Below are 22422 nucleotides of genomic sequence, written 5' to 3' on the forward strand. Positions count from 1 at the left end.
ACAAATAGTTCTGATTTGGAAAGCTAAAAAAAGTTGACATAGCTAAAATTTAGTCAAAGGGTTTAATGTGTACTCGTATTTGAGTGTTGTAAAGTCTGCTGGCAAAAACAATCATGTATAATCCCCTCAGAATATTGAGGGTGTACCTGTATAAATACACTTGTTATTTAGGCCTATTTAAGACTAGAGTAATTGTTCATATTGGTTTCCAACACACATTACATCTATAACTGATCATCTCCAAACAATTCCAATATTGTTATACTTGTGGTTCGTCAAACTATGTAAACCATTCCACAATTTGCATACATCATTATTGTGTAATTGAGTCAGTAGGTCTTGGAGAAACTGTTGGTTCAATAAACTATTGATGTGATCCTTCCTCTGTAATGGGAGCTTCAGTTTGATATTCAGTTCACAAACTATCTTGATTCCCATAAATAAGGTGATATTATGCTTTGCACCAGTTGAGAACACGTTGATTGGATTTGAGGGGAAATGTATTGCGCTTTAGCTCTTTTAATTCTTATTACTGTGTTTCGCTTCTGGATATTCACCTTTGCAACTACTTTTACAACTCTTTGAAAGATTCAACATCAGATATACAGTAGAGCCTCGATAACAAGACTCTCAAGGGGATTAGTAAATAAGACTTGTTATCAAGGTTGACTTCTTATCGAGGTTTGCAACATGACTGTGATAAGGGCTAAAATAAAATTCAAGGGGATTAGAAAATGACACTTGTTAAAAAGGGTGACTTGTTAGGGTCTTGTTATCAAAGTTCCACTGCATCAGACTAGCATAAGAAAAACTTCCATTTACTGCTATTTATGACAATATAGCTAAAGAAATTGCAGATTGCTATATCTGACTAGACCTAGTGCACCTAGTGCTTAAGTTTAGAACTGCTGTGCTTGGGAACTTTGTTTGTCAGTACTGTAGATTGTAAAGTGTCATCATAGGCCAAGTGGTCTGAGTCGTTGGCTCTTTGACCAGAAGACAGAACTTTAGCTTGAAGGTTTGGATCTCATCTCGGTCAGATCTGGAGTACAATTCATGAGAAGTGCAGTAGTGGGGAGAGGGCGGAGAGGCCTACCCAGAATAAACGCTGGAACACTTGAGTGGAAATTTAGGGATTGGTGTTTTGCTTATTCTTCCTGTGTGTATCAACCAAAAACTTCTTTTAAAATCACTTTGTATTTTATGAACAATCAATGGAGTTCAAAAGGTAAGTATCTACAATGTTCTACTTTTCAATGAATAAAACTAACCCATCACTACTTAAAGAATAAGAGTATGCTAGAAAGGTAAAAATGAGACTTAAATTGCTATTTACAGTAAAAATACACTTTGTTATTTTATTTTACAAATTACAGTATAAAAATGTATACAAAATCATTATACAACAATGAGAGAATATTTGGCAGTGAAGTGTTGGGCTCTCCACATGTTGGCAGTGAATTGCTCTCCATGACGCTGGTAACTCCGGTCAGATACCTTTCCATTGATAGTCAGTTTAGTCCGTCACTTGCAGGACAAACAGGATAATGATGGCCCAACAGTAGTAAAAGGAAACAAACAGTTCAGTTAATTCTATTTGGTTCATGACAAATTGATCAATAGTTTATATATAAAAAAAAACTAATACACACATTTTTTTTGTTTTATTTAGATAACATTTTTAATCAACATTTATAACACTGTTTGTCTTCACCCTGAGAAGGGTATAGGGCTTAAATAGCTTACAAGCCAAAACAGTGTTTAAGTCTACACCAACAGTAATTTTGTAGTGAAATAAAAAAAATTCAGAAGATAATAAACTTATTTTTATTCAATTGCTGTAAAATAAAATTAGAACCCCTTTTTTCTTCAATGGTTTAAGAACTTTAACATAATTTAATGCACAATAAAATACAAGACTTGTTAAATTTCATAACAAGATTTTTCCGAAATCACCATTTAAAAAATACAGTTAATATCAATTTTCAAGATAGGAAAAATAAAACCTTGTATGATTTTAAACTTCCTAACACGGAAGTTGTTAACTACTAAATATCTCTAACACAGTTTCCGCTCATACTACTGTTTTGTAGCCATCAACGGAACAATAGGAAATGAGAGGCACATAAGTAGTTCGGTGGGCTCTGGTGCACCGTCTACTACATACTACAACATTTAAACACATCACATTCAGCTTAGCACATCTACATTGAACACAAAGATTTATAATACTGATTATCTGCCTCTGCTCAATACATTGGTACATCAATACATCTGCTCCATACATTCATAGTAAAACATGGTGGAAATTACAGTATACAAGTGACTGTTAACCTTCGTGAAAACATTGTTGGTAACTGCATTATCTTGTTAACTAAGTGAACGAGTACACTGCATAAATTTCCATGTTGAAGTCCACATGAATAACCTCAAGTAATTATTAGAGAGTGCTTAAGTTTACAAAAACACAGAAAGATAAAGATAAACATAGTTTATGATATTTTTAAAGTTTAAGTTGTACATAATATCCACTTGAATTAAGTATTAGGCCATAGGGTTTTGGACATAGTTAGGGGTGTGCAGATAGTGAATTTGGGGTTGTATTAATTCAAATTGAATACTTCACGCAATTTTGAATACTGAATATTGTAGAGCAAATACTTATGTTATTATTATATACTCCAAAAGTTGTTCAATAATAAATTAGGAAAAAATTTTAAAATCCAGGTTCAAAGATGAAGTAAAACCACAAAACACATATTATTTAGTTTGCAGTCTATAGGGGCTTATTCCTGGGTTTATTAACAATTTTAAACTTTGACTAGATTCATAAATAATTAAATATCCAATCAGACTTAAATATAAAAATATTTTTTCAACTGAATTTTAAAATATTTGAGCACCCCTTCAAATAACTAGTTTTTAGGCTGATCTAGCACACTTATGTTTTGTGAAAGTGGTGGTGTACTTGTGGGTTTAAAAAAATTAGGAGTAGGCTACTGGAAAACTGAAATACTCAGAATGATAATCTTAAGTGTTGAAAATCTTCAATTATGAAGAAGAATATAACCAGGTTCCAGTTGTGTAATTTGAAGAAGAATTATTATTTTAAATTAATATAACCAAGATATCCAAATATGGTTTTATCATTGGTCCTACTGCATAATATATTGCATTTAGAGTTTATCGACACTACTTAAACAGTACTCAGTTATTTACAAATCTAAAACATTGCAGCAGAGCTTGAGTTATGAGTTCATACTTATTCTAAACTCTCTGTGAATATAAATAACCTAAACAAATAATTTAGACTCAAAATACACGTTATAAAAAATAAAATTGTTACAATTTAGATAACTTAATACACAATAAAATATAAATAATTCAATATATATTATAGCTATGACGTATAAATAAATACAGATCTTTTCCTTCAAAGAACCAATCCTACGACTACTGTACACTTGTTTACATCCGATGGCACTATACAATATGTACAAGGGGGGTCTGGTGACTCGACATCTACAATAAGTTACTAGTAATGGGCCTCGGTGGCTGGCTGAGATCGGTGGCCGAGGTTGGCGGCCCTGGCTGTGTTACATCTGTGGTAGTGGCACCACTGCCGCTCCTCTACTATGGTGGCAGAATGTCTAGCTTCAGACCAAACTCTGGACTGCAGGTGCCACAGTAGCCTCCACACTTGCCCATCACCTTGCGGTTGTCCTGTAAAAAATGTCATGTAATAGATGTACAGCTGATATAATGCATTAGATTTACAATAACTAGACTATTTAAAGATTTTGAAGATTTTCCGTAAATTACTATCTTCAACAATCTTCGGGTACCCCCACTGGAGCTGGTTCAAATCTGAACCCAGTGCTGCAATCTTTATTTCATTCACTACAAGCTTAGCATGCTCCCACCCACTGTGCAACGATAAGTCTTGTTAGTAGTTGAACAGAATGTCAAGGGAAAAATCTTTACTCCCACCAAGTAAGAAATTCTTTCTCTAGTTAGATTTCTGTGGCCTAAGCTATCAATTGTTATTGAAGTTTATTGCCTGTTTTCATACATAAATGGAGTAAACGTAGAAAGTTAGGGTGGAAAGTAAGAGCTGTAAACATTTGCACAATGTTTACAATGCATGGCATAGGCCTGCTGTGGTTGTTCAACAGTTTTTTTTTTCCAAGGTGGTAAGCTAAGTTATATAAACTTTGCACACCATGTGACTTAGAATCCAAAACTGATGGGAGATGTCTATAGGCTACCAAGAAGAACGGAAAACTTTGGTATTTCTGAGCTGCAAGAAAACTTTCATCAACAGTAATTAGCTGAAATCTGTACAATACTGGATTTGTTGTCACAGGAGTATTACCCCAAATAGATTCAAAAATATTAGCTGCATAACTAAATTCAAAAATGACCTTAATATAAGGTTATTTAATAGAAAAAACCTTCTATTCTGTATCTGAATTTCTGGATGACAATAATATTGGTGTACACTTTGGGCAATAACTCAGTTTAAAATAGTTAATTTTACTTTAGTACTATTTTAATTTATGGAATGTTTTCTTTGTTTTATATTATGCATATTTGACAATGTCACCTGTTCCTCTAGCTGCACTAGAAACTTGGAATGTATTCTTGTGTATGTGACGGTGACGATAAAGTAATATTTATTTATTTATTTATTTATTTACCCAGCTGCAGTATCAGGTCTGACTGTGCAGTGAATAGTGTCTGATGAATCTAAATAACTGCTAAACTGATCGTTTAATTTAGAATGTAGGGTAGGCTTACTCATCGTTATTAAGGCCTATTTTTAAGGATTCCACAATAAAAATTTATAAGTTACAAACTTGTAGATTTAATTTAGTATTATTTTCGTAGTTAGCTGTTTTGGTAATCCAACACTCTCATGGATCCATAAACATCAGAACTCATCCCACAGACAAATAGAATAAATATAGACTGTCTAAGGAAGCTTTTGGCGCCCACCGCTAGGAATGCCGTGTAATTACAGCACACACCGCTGCAGGCAAGGAGCGCAGGAGCCGTATGCTACCAGCAGACGCTGCAGCGGTGTGCGCCGTAACTAGACGACACTCCTAGCGGTGGGCGCCGGAACATATGCTAACCGCAGCACTGTTGCCGGTCTATATTCATTCTATTTGTCTATGCTCATACACACTACACAGTTAAACAAACTTTGACTAAACATTTGGTAGTTAAAGCAGTTTTATCTAAGACTGTACCTCAAGTTTGTTGATCTGATGTGAGGCATAGTGGCCCTGACCCCTCCACTGAGTGTGAGGTGACACTCGCAGCCCTGTACCACTCAGGTTGATGCTGAACCTCCCCTGAGGACATCTGGCCCTGGAGTAGCAGTCCCCCGCCACTCCGTACTCCACCCTCGCACCCTTCACTTGCTTGGAGAAAGTCCAGTCATTACCTGCCAAGCGTACTTGTACATTAGCTTTCTATTATGGAGAGAAAAACACATTCCATTCCCACGTTAAAGTTGTAGCTAGTGTAAGAGTAGACAAGAAATGGTGTATAAAGGAGATGAGTTATTCAAGGGGTCTTCTACACTAACTTTTTAACAAAGCAAAATTGAATCGATAAACAATGTCGTGTTCCTTACTTCATTCACTACTATTCTAGCCAGTTCCCACTACTAAGGAATTATTTGTCTGGTCATAGTATTAACAAATATTCTAAAATAAAATTGACTCTCCAACCAAGTATGAATCTGGTCATGTGATAAGATTTCTGTAGTCCCAGTTTTCAACCGCTTTCCTGTGATAAGATTTCTGTGGTCCTAGTTTTCAACCGCTTTAAGTCCATCGCCAGTCGATGGACGTGACTGGAGTAAGATGATTAGACATAGAAAATGTGTGCAAGAGGTGGAGGGAATTTGGATGTGGTCTTAAACATTTGCACAATTTTTTTCCAAGGTTTCATTTTCCTTAAGACAAGGTAGTTGGGCATGCAGATCGAGGTGTACCAATCTGCAAGCAAAGGTTCCTTAAATGCAATAACTGTCACGATTAAACCGAAATGTCAGCCTTGAAATGTCTGCCTTGAAAATATTTACAGACTTCTAAACACTCCCCAGGCCAGTAAAGGACATTTTCTATATCAAAAAACTTTTCTGTATGCACGTCTGTCAATTGGCAACGGCAATCACAAAAAAATTACCCCTTTTGTAGGAAACCTTACCACGGAACGTGATTCTCACTTGGCGGAAGCGACTGTTTTCTTTCATAACCTTTTTTAACTGTATAGCTTATGAACCAGACTAATGGTCCAATATAAGAACCAAATCCACCTGGTATGAGTGAATGAAGAAAGTAACACGGCGTTGGTCTTAGATTTGAACTAACTTGCTTGGTTGGGACAGGAGTTTGATTGAGACCTTCAAAAGTCCTTAATTTGAGGGAGAACACTCGTTTATTTTTTTTATTTTATTTTTTTTTTTTATGTGTTGATGACAGAAAATAGAATAAAAATTAGCTAGCAAGTCAATGAACTGATGACAAATATCACTGATTGTACAAAGTTTTGCAACAAGTACAATAAACAAGTATTCAATGGAAAGCTATTTAAAATTTACTAAAACAAAAAACCTTTGGTACTTACTAATAATTTTAAGAGATGTGATGTTTAGTCTGATTTTTGAGAAGGTGGTCAGTCCTGCTCTGCCATCCAGATCACTGATGCATGGACAAGGCTCCTTCCTCTGGCCTCCGTAGGGACACACGTCTGGATTTCGTAGGCTAAAACACATTTATGTTATAGTAACTACAAATGAATCTAAAGTATGATTCTGACTTGGATTGAAAATATTATAGGCATCGTCAGGCTGAAACATGTAGGTATGATATCTACACTCAGTTTGGATTTCACGAGGAGGTAAAATATTAGGTAGTCTTTACAGTAATCAAATTTTTGTTCTTTTTTACACTTTAACCATTAGATTCTAAAGCATTAAATTTTAAACTTAAACCCATATAAATAAGTAGAAAAATGATCAACAAACATGTAGGGGCACCATTAACACTCCTGACAGTAACATCTTATATCACAGATGTTTGCATTGCCAATACTAACCTGTTCCCATAATACTCAGCGTAATTCTCCCTCTCTCCTGTAGGAAGGGTGAGGAACTCCACAGGAGCGACTGTGTTCATCCCGTAACAGAAGATGGACAGATTCCTACCAGCCACTGACATGGTGTATTCCTTGTCTCTTCTCTGGCCTGTCTTCTGCTGCACATCCTTGCATGAAGTGAATCCACCTGCACATACATTAAAGACATTGTTACTATGTGATTGGGTTGGAAGAAATTTGCCTTTTGTGAGCAGTACTCGCATCCAGTACATTTGATATTCCGGCATGGGACAATTTACAACTGTTACAAATTTATTAAGACTTAGGTCAAGTTTCAAGGCAATGGCCTAAAGTAGTATTCAGACGTAATAGTTTGAGACAAAAAAAAGCTTAATACCAATAATAGCAAATTTGTGTGTGTTGTGGTCAGTGGTTAGTGTCATGGACTTCGGTACAAGAGGGACGGGTTTCATCCCTGGCATATCGGCAAATGTTTGGAGGGTGTTTTAATTGCTTTCCTCTACTTGCATTTGAGTTTTTTCTATAGAGAAATATGCTATTGACTTACAGCCCTTTTGGCTCTCTTTCCTGCAATATTTTTGCAATCCTTGCGTTTACAGTTATTATACTGTCGCAAGGGTGTTACTTTATGCTCGAAGCATCTTAAGCCATACGCAAAAAACTAAGATACACATGCAACATTTTATTGTCACTTACACTTTTTCTGGTTGCATTTCCGTTTCCGTTGCGGGCGCAGTTCCCTAGGACAGTTCCTCTTATTGACCTTCTTGCCAGTTTTGTGGTAGCAGAAAAGTCTCCTTATTTGCCTTCCTTTCTTTCCACAAGGGTGTGTACACTAAAAGAAAATATTAAGTATAGATTCACATAAACTAGAACACATTTTTAAGCAGAATAAAATGACAAATTTATGAAACGTGTCTCTACTATTTGGTAAAAAATGTTCCAATCAGTAATAGGTACTGATGTTTTCAAGGGAGCCAACAAGCTGTAAAGAATGTGCTCCGGAAATATATATTTTTACCATTGAGTTATTGGAATATAATGTAAAATGTTATGTTTTGATTGATATGTTTATTTGTGTACCTTGTTTAATACACTGATATGAGAACACATTGTGATTAGCATTAGTGCACTACACATTTTGCTGATGTAGCTTCCCCCGTTATTGTTATCCTAATGTAGCAAAAGTGCAAATATCATGTAGACCTAAGCTCTTGTGAGGTAATAAATCTGTCCTATTTCTATCTGTAGGAGCCCACCTGTTGCCATGGTCCAGGCACCCAACTGTAAGTAGCGTAACAGCTGCTCGGGTGACAAGCTCGGGATGTGTTGGGTCGGGTGCTCTGGTCACACAAGCTGGGTGATACCGGGTCTGGGTCCACCCACTCCAGCTGATTGACCCGTTGACAAGCTACACTGCGCTGCTGTGTTCCATGCCCACAGGTAACCGAACACTGAAAATTTAGAGACTTATAAGCTTAGATTGTTTAGATAATTGTTATCAATGTATACAAAATTTTTCATGTGAAAAGTTTCCTTGTATGATGAAAATTAAATACAGATGTTATAACTTTCTATTATACTATTGTTCTCTCATTAAATAATAGGTCATCCATCATGACACAATAGAAGGTTCTCTTATTCACTCGAGGTATACCAATATTTTAGTTAAAATAATAAGTTTTAAGCTCAAGGGTGAGTGAGAAGATAAAACTTGTTTACAAAAGCCATATCTATTTAGAAAAAAATAGGGTAAAGAACCATACAAAATTGTATCTCAGTAAGTGACTTTTAAATATCTTTAAATTAAGGTAGTTTTGAATAAAAAGGTTTCGTTAATCCTTAATATAGTCTTATTTTTATTAACTAGATGCCGTTATGGTACTAAGCAATGTAGAATATTTAACCTAAAAAAGGGGGAACAGAATCGCCCTTATATCTTACCTATTGGACTTAAACAAACTGGGGGCAAACACAAAATGCAACAATATCACAAACACTGTAAACATGTACAAACAAATCCCTTATGATACCTTTTAAACTGAACTCTGTCTTTGGTGAAACAACATCCAATCACACAGGAAAAATTATGAAATAACAATTTTTTTTAACCAGGAAATATGTCAGTTGTAGTTTTACCCTGTAAAAGAATATAAAGTTTCAAGGGGGGTTGGACTTGGTTAATCTGAAAGTTCAAATCACAAAACAGAAAACAGGACATTTGAGGACAAACAGACTTCTTTAACGATAAAGTTGAAATTCTATGGGCGGACAGTACCTAGAATGATACTAATGTCAGTATGAGCAGTATAGTTGTTAGTTTAGTACAACACATAGTAATTTTCAAGTAGTCAATTAACAAAGGTAGAGTCATTATAGTAGCAGATTATAAGCGTACATGGCGAGTCATAATTGAAAGGGGAGGATACAAATGTTCTATATATAGACATATATAGGTATTCTTATAAAGACGATCATCAAACAGTCTGTCGTAGCTATAACACTATTGGACAGTTATTGTACTTATATTGACAAAGGTAAATACAGCGCAATGAAAGACTTGTTGGCTGAAAACTGGTATGTAAGGTTCAAAGAGGGTATTTGACATATTTTGGATACATTTCATCCCTCACTATTTTTATTTATCTTAATACAACACATTAATGATTTCTTGGAGGCAAGTAAACGGCTTTCTGACTGAGATTTTGGGTTTTGTTTGGAGATTTTAAGATAATAGGATTGGAAGTTGGGGATTTCAATGCCAATCCATATATTTAACATTTAAGTTGATGATCTAAAGTAAAAAAAAAAAACAACACCTGGAGGGCCTTTCCTTAAAACCTTTCTTGGTGACCAAGGTAAATTAATAAAATTTTTATTGGTAAAGCAACAATATTACATGGATAGACAAATGAAATTGTTTGATACCTAATATGTTAGAAAGTGTTAATAGTTATAAATTTAGTATCTGAGGTGTGTGGAGTTAAAATATATATAACAAAGTTAAAGTTATTGTTTTAAAGGCTTTCCCTTACGTATTAGCTGTTTATTACAATCTATGTTGTTATTGAGACTTTATATTACATATTAGTATAGTTTTCATGTTTTCTATTTTTTTACGATTAACAGAAGACTAACTTATATTATAAATGAACTCTCCATATAATTAAATCAATTACTTGTTACAATATAAATTAGTTTACAGGACTTTACCTAATAGGCTTACACCTTGAGTTACATTGTTAGTTTTTAGCTAATACAGGGTGGACAAAAAGTCATTGGGTGATTAAATATTTCAAAACGTAATAAAGATAGAGCTTCAACATTTTTTTAGATGTTACTGGGCATTAAACTCATTTTAACAGATTACTCAGTGATACACTACTTCTTCAGGGGGACTTCTACATTTAAGATTTTAAGCTCTATCTTTAGTACTTTTTTAAATATTTTACCATCCCGGGAGTTTTTTTTCCACCCTGTATAAGCTTTTGGAAATAAGTTTTTTGTTATTTATACACCTTTAGGACCTATAAGGAAATTTTAACAAAAATCTTCTTAATGGTTTTTTCTAGCATCCAATCACATGATTATAATTTGGTCCATGTTAAACAAAAATATTTATAATAAAGTAATTAGTAATGGGTTAGGATTTGATTATCACAAAAGTATTACCACTTCAAACAATAGAGATTTTAAGAAAAAAGCTTCCATGGTCAGGTAGTCACTAACACTGCATACTGGATCTTTTGGGATCAACCAGGTCACAGACAAAAACTTATTACTAAGTGCTGTTGTTTTGGCCAAGTTACAGACTCGTATCTGTAGAGCAGTTTGACTGATTGCTGTTTGTAAAGCAGCTGAAAAGTCAGTAGTTAGTAATAAGTTTCTATCTTTGATGCAGTCATTCTCTGAAAACCTTGTTTGGAATATTAATATAGAGCCTGAGTTTTAATTTGCCAAATACATGTTAGTACCTCCGTAGTATCTACTAATTATACAGGTGAACCTTAAACAGCAATTAGGTATTGATATTACAAAGACAAATGTTAATCTACGAAGCTCAAGTTAGACTGTACACTCTATTTGGACAAGACAGGACGCAACCAGCACCGCTCCGGGTCCACACCAGATTAGACGGCCACTCGTCCTTAGCAGGGAAAGGCAACGACCACGGACATGCGACAAGCTGCTCTACCTGTGACCAGTCGCTGGTGATCCACTGAAGAGGACAAGGTGAGAGTTTGCAGTTGTCCGTCACCTTGGGTTTCTGGACAGCCGAACAGTGAATTGGGCTCACCAGTTTTCCTGACAATCGCTCCACACAAGACACTTTCCGTCGTCTAACGCCTTTCCCGCAAGATCGGGAACACTGTTTGTAAGTGGCAATGTGTGAATATGAGTCTAATCGTAGACACATTGTATAGGTGGTTGGGGTCGTTGTAGTGTGATAAGCTTACTGTGATAACTACGTTTATATCAATAAATACTAAGTATAGATGGATTGGATATCCACGCCATGGAGAGCTCTGTTCTATAACCAGCATTGCCCTATTAGCTATGATTGTTGACATTTTAGATCTAAGTTTATTTAACAATACATAACTTTGTGGCGATTGACAGCCTACTTAAAAAAGAGTAATATGGCCAGAAATGTCTTCACATGTATTTTTTATTACTTTTAGATCAAACCTCATTCCTAAAAAAATTAACATTATTTACCCTACTAAAAAATAAACATCCTCAAATAATGTAAAATTTAGTAGGTATATAACTTTGATTCATGCAATAGAATACAAAGCAAGCATCATTTGTCAAGTGCAAGGTTAAGATGTGATGGGAATTAGGTGCATTTATATAAGATAAAAACAATACTTACAGCTAACTTTCAATACAAATAATGATTATGAACACAGCCCAATGTTTCTAATAAACATGCAGACATTCACAGAACAAACACAGCAATAAGAATACATCCGATATAAACTAAAGAGTTATTTAGATACATGCAAACATAAGCTATCACAGCCTGAAACATTTGTAAATTATAAATTAAGCTTAAACATTTTTAATAATTGAACACAAATGACCGATTGAATTTAAACTGATTTGTAACTGTCTAGTATTTTATTTTAAATGCGTGGCAACATCTAATAAGGCAATGACAGTTACAGAATTATAAACTAAAAGTGATCTAAGAAAAATAGGAATTTTTATGAGGTAGATATATTTCCCTGAGGTAGACATAGAGGTAGATGTTTAAAAGTGTAAAGAGTGTGTTTGATTTGTTATGGCTGTGTCAGTAAACCCGCTGCAACATAAAACCAACAAAAATAATAGTTAAACACCAGAACATGAGTATGAGAGGGCAAGTGTTAGTAAAAGATCCAGGGTTAAGGTTTGCAGATGAAGACGTAACTTTGATGTTTTTTGGGAGGATATACGAAAAAGAGTAAGAAATCAAATAATTGCAAGACTTAGCAGGTTATTATTGGATTAAATATCTAGTGTATTTGTAATACTATAACAATGTTTCACTAATAGTCCTGAAAGTGACTCATTTTATGGCAAGATAGTCGTGTATAAGCAAGGCAAGGCCAAGTGCAGAAAATAACGAATGAGCCATAAAAGGAATCTTTCTTAATGAGTAGTTATTGATAACTAACATAAAAAATCACATACAGCATTTTGGCTTAACAAGGCTCTATAAAGTTTTCATAGCATGATTTTGCATGTAACTGGTTGTAAAAGTCAGCTGTTTGATTGATTCTCTCAACACGTTCAATGCGGTTGCACAATGACTGGCCACTGCGGGTGGCGCAAATAGCTAAAGCGCTGCACAAATACGTTTAAATTTAGTTGTTTTTTTTCAAATGAGAGACATATACTGCGTCCTAGTTGTTGAGGGTGTAGTTTTACAAGAACACAACAGATAGCAGCACGAAACAATACTGCTAGCCGGGAAGCTGGCCCTCAGTAGTATTGCCAAATAGAGGGGAATCGCAGGGATTCTATCAGGATACACCATCAAAAACTACCGCAAAAAAACGGTCAAGCATAATTTTGAGGTTAGGTTCCTTCCACAATGCTACAGTACATTCATTATCGTCATTCTATTGCATGTAGGCTAATTGGATCCAAGCCTAACCCACACACTACAATAAATTTGTAACAATCTCTACCACTGATAAAATAGTCGGATCTGAAAACAAATCATACCAGATTGAAGTATAACACTAAGTGGCAATAAGTGGCAAGCCAAACGTCTCGCGGCAGTGGCTAACCTTGCAAATGGAACAATAGTTTGTAGACGGCGCTTTGACGAGTATACTCGTCGCTCGCCACTGGAAAGAACTAGTGTTGACGAGATAACTTGTCATGCACAGTGAACGTGTTAATGAAAAATGTATACTCGGAGCGCTAATGTGTACATTTTATTTTTTAGCTTTAAGACTTACAGATTAGTAAAAAGTGTTATGTAAAATCTTAGATCATAAATTCACTTACAATGAAAACTGTGTATAATGTTTCAAAGTCAAAATAATAAATAAATATTAGTGTAGTGGTTTTTTCTCACTGAATCGGTTATGTTTAACTAATTGTGTTTCATACAAGTAGTTGGTGTGGGTTTGCTTAGACAAGGTCAGAGGGGGAAATTTTATTTTTATTTTTTATAAGTGTTTCTCGTAATAAGATGAAGAAATTAAATTATAGAATGAACTATATATGAGAAATTATCCTTGGAATTGAGATGGGAGGAAAGAATTGGCTCTTGTATCATAATACAGGAAATGCATTTTTTAAACCATGAATAGATAGTTTGACTGAGTTTTTCTCGGTAATGTGCACTATGAATTCTAAACAGCAAATCATCCAGACAGTTTCACAAAGCCACAACATGCATTGAGATTGAAGGAGATTTAACTTGTGCTTACCGGACTCCAATCTTGAGAGCGCCACCTGTAATGGTACTGTTGTTGAACTGCAGGACATGGTCTAGTGTTGCATTCCTAAACATTTCATTTTTATAAAGCAAATTACGATTTCATGATTTAGTACAATTTTACAGACATGCACTGAAACCTGAGTTGAGAAGGCCTTTGAATACTTATAGTAAGGCTTAAAACGAGAGTTTGTTTTAGGTGTATCTCCTCAATTGATAGGTCTAAATACCCCACAAAGGGATAAATTATCCACATGGATGGCAAAATAAGTACCTACCTTAGTAGACTGACTAATTTTTACCCCCGAATTCCTCATGGTAATAGAGTAGAGAGTGCTGTTTAATAATTTTGTATCTTATTTCACAAGTACCACATAAAACCATTTAGAATTTTCAAATCAAATCAAATCAAAATAGCATTTATTCCGCCAAAATATTTACAAATTGCATCATATTAGTCATGCACAAAAATGTGTACATATTGTTTATTTTTTGACAATATAAACAATTTAATATAAACATAAAAATATAAAAAAAACTTTTTAAATATCTTCCAAAAAAAGAAATACCACTGTGTGTGGATGAAAGTTCTTGTATTTAATATATTAAAAAAAAAAAAAACTAAGTGATGAAAGAAAAAAAATGATTTTGAAACGATTTTGAAGATACACTGAAGGACTTAATTAATGGTAAGTGACTGAGATGATATTTTAGACAACTAGTAGGCCCTTCCCCCCCTCCCATCACCCAATCACCCTCCCCCTAAAAGATGGTTGTTTTACTTGAGGAAATGATGAATCACTGTTTGTTTTGCCGCTTACCTGTACATGAGGTGGTTTCTGAGCTGCAGGACATGACATGTCGGACAGTAAAGTACCTCGGACACTCTGACAGCGGACTTGTCTATGTTGGTAGCCTCCTCCACACGTCTGGTTACACTGTCACAGACATGGTACACATTCAATACTATGTTAGTGATGGTGTTAAAACAAAACAATTTTGCCAATGTACAATCAGTCTTTAGAATACAAGGTCCAATAAATAATTAATTGTAATTTTACATAAACGCTGTCAACCAGCTCACAAAAAGAGCTAAAATTGTACGTAAACAAAAGTTGCTGTGGGTAAAATAAATTAGTATAAATGACAATAGACCTTAACACACCTGACTTTTTCATTGCAAACTAAACTAAGCCAAGCCTATAAATAGGCCCTTTGAGCTCCCAAGGATAAGGTACAATCTGCAACTATTGGAAGGTTGTGCTCAATAGATAGCCACGCCGTGATCATTGGTGTTGTTGTATGGCCATACTGTATTATTTTTATTTATTTGTGATAATATTTGTTTGATTTTCGTGTTTTTGTTTTAAAGACTTCTTGACATCCTCCTAGGAGCGACAACACGTCTTAAGGCTTGAAAATGACACATTAAGTGTCGAAATTGGTCGCCATCCAGACGACTAATGGGGGAGATTACATTGGCAACAAAAAGGTATTTAACCTTTAGAATTATATTGTTAGAAGAAAGTAATCCGGAAGGAAACACCTCAAAAATGAATATTAGGAATGGCCAAGCAGTCTATGGTGTTCTATCGTTAGGAGACAGCACCTAGGTACATGGTTTTGAGTTCCGTTTTTATCAGATCTGTTGTTCAACTGATATGGAGTTCACCTGTTTATTAGAAGTGTTTGATATGATAGGTCCTAAAATAATTGGTTACAGCTTGGGTGGAAATTAACAGGATCTGAAGATTCATTGTGTCGAGTTGCATCCTATTTCAAGCATCTTGGTACATATCATTACTTTCATAGATAGTTAAGTTATTAAAGTCAATTGTTGGTTTTACCAATTAAAAGACCAAAACAGATAAATTATGGAAAATGTCAGTTTTGGTTTCTTGGTTGCTGCACAGAAGTTTTTCATTCAGGGAACGTATAGTAGGTACAATATTTTGCCGTGCACTGGCCACTGAGGCATTAAAGGAAAAGCACAAAATCCCACATGTACACAGGCACAAGCTTTGTCCCAAGTTAATTAATCAATCAATAAATCAGTGAATCAGTTACCTCAGACCAAGCTCCAAATATCCAGCCGGCGTCATGGTTACATGGCTGGGTGTTGCAGGTGATGCTGGACACAGGCTTGGCATCTCTACATTGAGTCACATCTGAGGTGATCACTCCTGCCTCGTCTTGGCACACAACCATCCTCGTCCTCTTGCCTCCTCCACACTCCTCCGAGCACTAAAGTGTCAAATTGTGTTACTTAGACATTTAATTATGATTAACTTGACTTAACCAAAAAAATAGATAAATAATGTTCAATATTTGGTTGGCTCAATTACACACACCATCTCACCCATTGGTTAGTGTTAGTTGTTCCATGTTCATACGTTCGGTAACCTTGAAATAAATGTTACAATCCATGTAAAGACAAAGGAAAAGGGACCTCAACTTTCTGAACGGGTAGAGGTATAAATTTGAACTGAAATCGGTGCAAGGTATTAATTAACAAAATCAAAATATACTTACGAATCAAGCCTTACGATCACGATGTAATCGCAACCACAGAGCTTGTCTGTGAAGATAGTATGATTGGAAATTTCATGCTTTTGCAGTGATTGCGGATGACAGTAATGTTTATGTGATCGTATAAGATCATGATGAAGTCTCCGTGACCAAGGGGGAAGACAATAACATTTCCATGATCACAGAGGGCAATGGTGATGTCTACTAACCCGATAGACGTCCAGGATATTTCTGGGATTGCGGATGAGGATGATGATGTCTACACGACCGTGGGAGTAGTTTGATGATTTTCCCGTGATTTCATGAGACGATAATGTTGTTTCCCTTACTGCGAGGGACGATGATAATGTCTACACAACCATTGGTCATGTCCAGGATTTTGCCGGCACTGCGGGGGTGACAATAGCTTTCTGTGATCATAAAAATTCATAATGATGTTTACAAGGCTACAGTATACGTCCAGGATTTAGCCACGAATGTACTGTTGAACTGCGGATGACGATGATTTTTTCATGATTATTGGATTTGTCCAGGATTGCGCGATCACAGAATATGGTGATGATGACCACGTTAAATGATATTTACCTGTCCCGGTCCTGTGATAAATACACAGTTATGATTATTAAATTGATTACCAATTTTCAATTTTATAATAACTAAATTTAAATCCTTCTTAGCTTTATAATGGTGTAGAAACTGCTTGTTCACTACCAGGTGTCAGGCGACTACTCATACAGAGAAGTGTGAGGCCCATTAGTAAATGTGCTAATACATCCTAACATTGATTAAATTGTATCTGAAAAGAAGATTCGTAACAAATTAATTTTCTATTAGCATTACTTTAAGTTCACTACCTAAACAAGTTCAGCTACAAACTTTGGCTCGATCAAAAATCTCATGCTCACACACCTCTAACAAAATATAAACAATAGGTAAGCTCACTTCAGTCCAAGCGCCTGTCCTCCACTTGAAGGTGTTTGGTGGTTTGTCTTGGCATTGTGTGAGACAAGCTCTCTGGTCCTCGGGTCTAGAAGATGTACACTCTCGAGGATCAACCTCTCTGCTGTCTGTCATACACGCTACTGCTCGGCTCTCCACTCCCTGTCATTAAATCACTTTCTAGTTATAACAACAAGCATGTTAAATTAAGTCCATTAACATCAACTAACGGTCAGTTTGCCTGTCCAATATAATTATGATCTGTGTGGTGATCTAGATCTACATATGGATGATGAAACATTTAATGGGTGATTCACATATGCAGGTTGGTGATTGTAGTGGTAGAATAGTGTGTACTGGCCTCAAATCAAAAATTCGTGATCAGCTAGACTAGAGCTTAAGTGGTTACAAAGTTTTATATACTATTAAACATTTAACGAACTCCACCACGAGGAATATTTAATACTACCTTGGTACTTGACATTCTTCAGACTTGATGATGTGCTCCATCCAAAGCACGAAACAGCTATAGTCATAACAAACTACAAAGGATCGTTTGGACAGTAACAAGGTAACATAAACCACTATACGTTAATTCAGACGATCCAGAGGCCATTCCATCATGTTATCCAAACTGCTGGGTTACCGAAGTCCCGGTTTGTGAGACTCTACTGTAGCCTATTCTATTGGTTAATTTTCAATTAAGTTTATTATGAGCAAATATACGATTGCAGAAAGGTGTCAGTATCATTTACATTACATTTAAGCATTTAAAGCCAATAAAGGACAAGTAGTTTACCTGGCCACACGTAGCAGAGCAAGGCCCCCACTCTCCGACTCGCCACGAGGCACAGGCATGTTCCATACAACCACTCTCTGTGCTGGGCTGCTCCAGGTGTGTGCAGTAGTTGCTATCTGTCACCTTGCGTGCCACCTCGTCATAACACACCAGTGACCGTCGCTTCATACCTTCCCCACACGTCACTGAGCACTGCCAACCAACACAACTGTCACATACCTCACCAGTCACAATGTGATTGTGATTGAAGTTTATTATTTCAAGTAAATTATTTGGGCTATTTGTGTGTTAAAGATGATTTTTCTCTGAACATTATTTTTGCTGAACGTTAATTGACAAAGGTTAAGCATGTTTGATAATTTTGATAAATCTCTCATTCGTTCCATTGCCAAAAAAGATGTTCCACTGTGAAAATTTTTGGTCTATTGTAAAATAATTCTTGTACAGTTAACCCTCAAATCAGATTAGACTGTGGACAAAGTAAGCCTATTCAAACTTCCAACAACTATTTCAATTTATCCTATCCTAAACACACTTGACGCTTTGTAACACTCTTTAGTAAGTAGGACCCTAGTGCTGTAAAATAACAACGTACTACTCTTACTACACTTGCACTAGACTCACCGGTTGCCAGTCCTCAGTGCGCCAGATGTATCTGTGATAGTCGATGCTGTTGATGGCGTTCTCATGCTGCAGACTGCAAGGGTGGAGTATGCAGGTGTCTGTTACTGCAGGCTTGGAGCTTGAGGAACACTGTCCTTGGATGCTGCACATCACTGAGCGAGTGGCCATGCCTACGCCGCACGTCACGGAACACTGCAACATTCATCTCTTTTCAGCATAGTAGGTGATGAAATAATTTAATAATAAAAATAATGAACGTTTCTACAATGGTCATGTTTCTAGATATATAAATTGAATCAAAAGGCAACTGATACTAGTGACTTTGTTTACAGAAATATTTTAATATCTAGTTAAATCACTGTGTTTGGGGCTACAACCACCTACACTGGCGCACTAGGGCACCCTGCAGAATCAACACCTGTATTATGCTCTAATCATACCCTCAACTCAAATCGAAGACAATATTGACTTCATTTTACTACTGAGTAGCCGAACTCAGCTGCTGTTAGCTTCTGATGTTACCATATCAAAATATAAATACAGTCCAACCTCAGTATAACGAATCTGAAGGGACCGATCTGAATATTCGTTATATCAAGGATTTTGTTTAGTGATGGTCGGATCCGGATATCGGACTACCGGATCCGCCGGATCCGAGCTAGAACCGGCACCGGATCGGATCCAAAAAATTCCGGATCTTGGGCTGGATCCGGTTTCGATGGATCCGATTTTTTCAAATTTTTTCCCGATTTTTTCCTAACACAAAGCTGTCTGTATCACTGTACAACCCCGATTTTTTTACCAACACAAAGCTGTCTGTATCACTGTACAACACCGATTTGTTTACTAACACAAAGCTGTCTGTATCCCTGTACAACCCCGATTTTTTACTAAGACAAAAAGCTGTCTGTATCACTGTACAACACCGAATGTTTTTACTAGCACAAAGCTGTCTGTATCACTGTACAACCCCGATTGGTTTACTAGCACAAAGCTGTCTGTATCACTCTACAACACCGATTTGTTACTAACACAAAAAGCTGTATGTATCACTCTACAACCCCGATTTTTTACTAACACAAAAAGCTGTCTGTATCACTGTACAACCCCGAATGTTTTTACTAGCACAAAGCTGTCTGTATCACTGTACAACCCCGATTTGTTTACTAAACACAAATCTGTCTGTATCACTCTACAACCCCGATTTTTTACTAACACAAAAAGCTGTCTGTATCACTGTTCAACCCCGAATGTTTTTACTAGCACAAATCTGTCTGTATCACTGTACAACCCCGATTTGTTTACTAAACACAAATCTGTCTGTATCATTGTACAACCCCGATTTTTTCCTGATTGTTTTACTAACACAAAGCTGTCTGTATCCATGTACAAGACCGTTTTTTCCCCGAGTGTTTGTCTCTTGATGCAAACTAGTTATATGGCTCGATGTTTGTATCTAGATGCAAATAACTTGTATGGCAAGGCCATGTCTCAGTGGTTTGCCTCTTGATGCAAATAACTTATATGGCAAGGCCATGTCTCAGTGTTTGTCTTTTGATGCAAATAACTTATATGGCAAGGCCATGTCTCAGTGTTTGTCTTTTGATGCAAATAACTTATATGGCAAGGCCATGACTCAGTGTTTGTCTTTTGATGTAAATAACTTATATGGCAAGGCTATGACTCAGTATTTGTCTCTTGATGCAAATAACTTATATGGCAAGGTTATGACTCAGTGTTTGTCTTTTGATGCAAATAACTTATATGGCAAGGCCATGTCTCAGTGTTTGTCTCTTAATTCAAATAACTTCTATGGCAAGGTCATGTCTTAGTGTTTGTCTCTTGGTGCAAATAACTTATATGGCAAGGCCATGTTTCAATGTTTGTCTCTTGATCCAAATAAATAACATATATGGCAATGGCATGTATCTTTCCGAACTGAATCCGACCCGATTTTTTGGATATCTTCACACCTCTAGTTTTTAGTTTTGTACCTGGATGATAAGCTAACGGCCTATAATTTCGTCTCAAAAATATCCCATTACTATTTTAATCTCACCCGATGCTTCGTGATAAAAAATAATAAAAGTATGATTTAAATTGGCATTCGGTTAGTTACGTTTTTTCCCCGCCCTTATGACAGTGTGTATCTGGATCCGGATCCGAAGATCCGTAGATCCGGATCCGAATTTTTCAAGATCCGGATCCGGATCCGGTACCGACATTTTCTTGGATCCGCCCATCACTAATTTTGTTAAAACGAGGTTCGTTATATAGAGGTTAGGTTTGCAGGAATTTCGCTAAGTCGAGGTTCAGAACCAGCGTCGGTCAATATAGGTCGGGATTTGACCTCATTAAAATACAATTAAAGTAGGATAGGCTACGCTACAATACTTTACAGTAGGCCTACAGTGTTTACATTGTACAGTAGAACCTAAATCATCCGGCATAATAAAGGGGAGGGATCTTGAATATTGCGCAATCATGACAATGGCATTGACCTTGGTACAGGTTAAAACTGTAAGTTTGAAATCACAGCTTGTTCTAACCCTCCTAAAACCTAGCCAAACACTGTATTGCGTAGTCATAAACCATGTAAAGAACAAAACAAAACAGTAGAAGGTTTTGTAAGCTACTGCTCGTGATAGGCCGGTAGGCTACTTACAGTACAGTAGTGATTTATCACAACAGATGAATGTCAATAATAATCATTAACTATAGCATTGGTGTTGCTAGTTGAAACAAATCGTATTGAAAACAATAAATTATTAGATAAGTCATTATAAAAGTGTATAATCATAGCCAACTTAAGGATAATAAAAACACTCGTAAAAGGAATGTTAAGATAACGATGTTGCTATTCTTTCTCTTTGGTTTTGTTTTTATATTCTTTCTTAGTTTTCTCTTAATCCAAAAATTGTACAATTCACCATAGTTATCCCATATCGCCCAATCAAAGCTTACTAAACATTACGTCGTCATCAGTCCTCAGTGAATGAAATCAGTTCTCAGTTGCAACATAGCGCGCGCAGCGACAGCAGACAAAGATGTAAAACGGAGCAGACGAATGTTAGCGCAAGCGATGACGTGACCTTTCCACTTCATTTGATAAAGAAACAGATTTTCCCAAAACAATAATTGGGTGGGGGATTTGTTATATCGAGGGAAAGACGTAGACAATTCGTTATGCAGAGGTTAAATTCGCAATGTAGAGGTTCTGACTATGACAAATTCGTTATATTGAGGTGTCTTATTTTAGCCGAAATCACAAAAAATTTGTTAAATCAAGGTCGTTGTTATGGTTGGTTCGTTATGTAGAGGTAAAATATACATTGTGTCTTATGGAGAGTTCTGGGGGATTAAAAAAAATTCGTTATATCAAGGAATTCGTTATATCGAGGTTCGTTATATCAAGGTTAGACTGTACATATTGACAATGATATCTAGAAATAATAAA

General features: G+C 36.0%; 1 protein-coding gene across 2 annotated transcripts in view; it reads right to left on the minus strand.

Moving 5' to 3' along the window:
* Positions 1-1331: 1331 nt before the first annotated feature.
* Positions 1332-22422, minus strand: part of LOC128994550 (A disintegrin and metalloproteinase with thrombospondin motifs 9-like) — a 216678-nt gene continuing 195587 nt past the window's right edge. The window contains exons 22-34 of one of the 2 annotated variants that reach the window (XM_054419173.1): positions 18966-19157; positions 18342-18533; positions 17546-17704; positions 16142-16318; positions 14896-15012; positions 14067-14141; positions 11330-11503; positions 8394-8588; positions 7831-7969; positions 7114-7300; positions 6643-6779; positions 5256-5452; positions 1332-3723 (exon numbers count right to left, since the gene is read on the minus strand). In XM_054419173.1, coding sequence (XP_054275148.1) covers positions 3634-3723; positions 5256-5452; positions 6643-6779; positions 7114-7300; positions 7831-7969; positions 8394-8588; positions 11330-11503; positions 14067-14141; positions 14896-15012; positions 16142-16318; positions 17546-17704; positions 18342-18533; positions 18966-19157 — 2031 coding nt within the window. In that variant the 3' untranslated portion in view covers positions 1332-3633. The remainder of the gene's footprint in view (positions 3724-5255; positions 5453-6642; positions 6780-7113; positions 7301-7830; positions 7970-8393; positions 8589-11329; positions 11504-14066; positions 14142-14895; positions 15013-16141; positions 16319-17545; positions 17705-18341; positions 18534-18965; positions 19158-22422) is intronic. The other variant, XM_054419174.1, reaches the window with a different exon arrangement.

Source organism: Macrosteles quadrilineatus, unplaced genomic scaffold, assembly GCF_028750875.1.
Source record: "Macrosteles quadrilineatus isolate MER2022 unplaced genomic scaffold, UCM_ALF_1.0 Scaffold_5__1_contigs__length_97177068, whole genome shotgun sequence".
Classification (NCBI taxonomy): Eukaryota; Metazoa; Arthropoda; class Insecta; order Hemiptera; family Cicadellidae; genus Macrosteles; species Macrosteles quadrilineatus.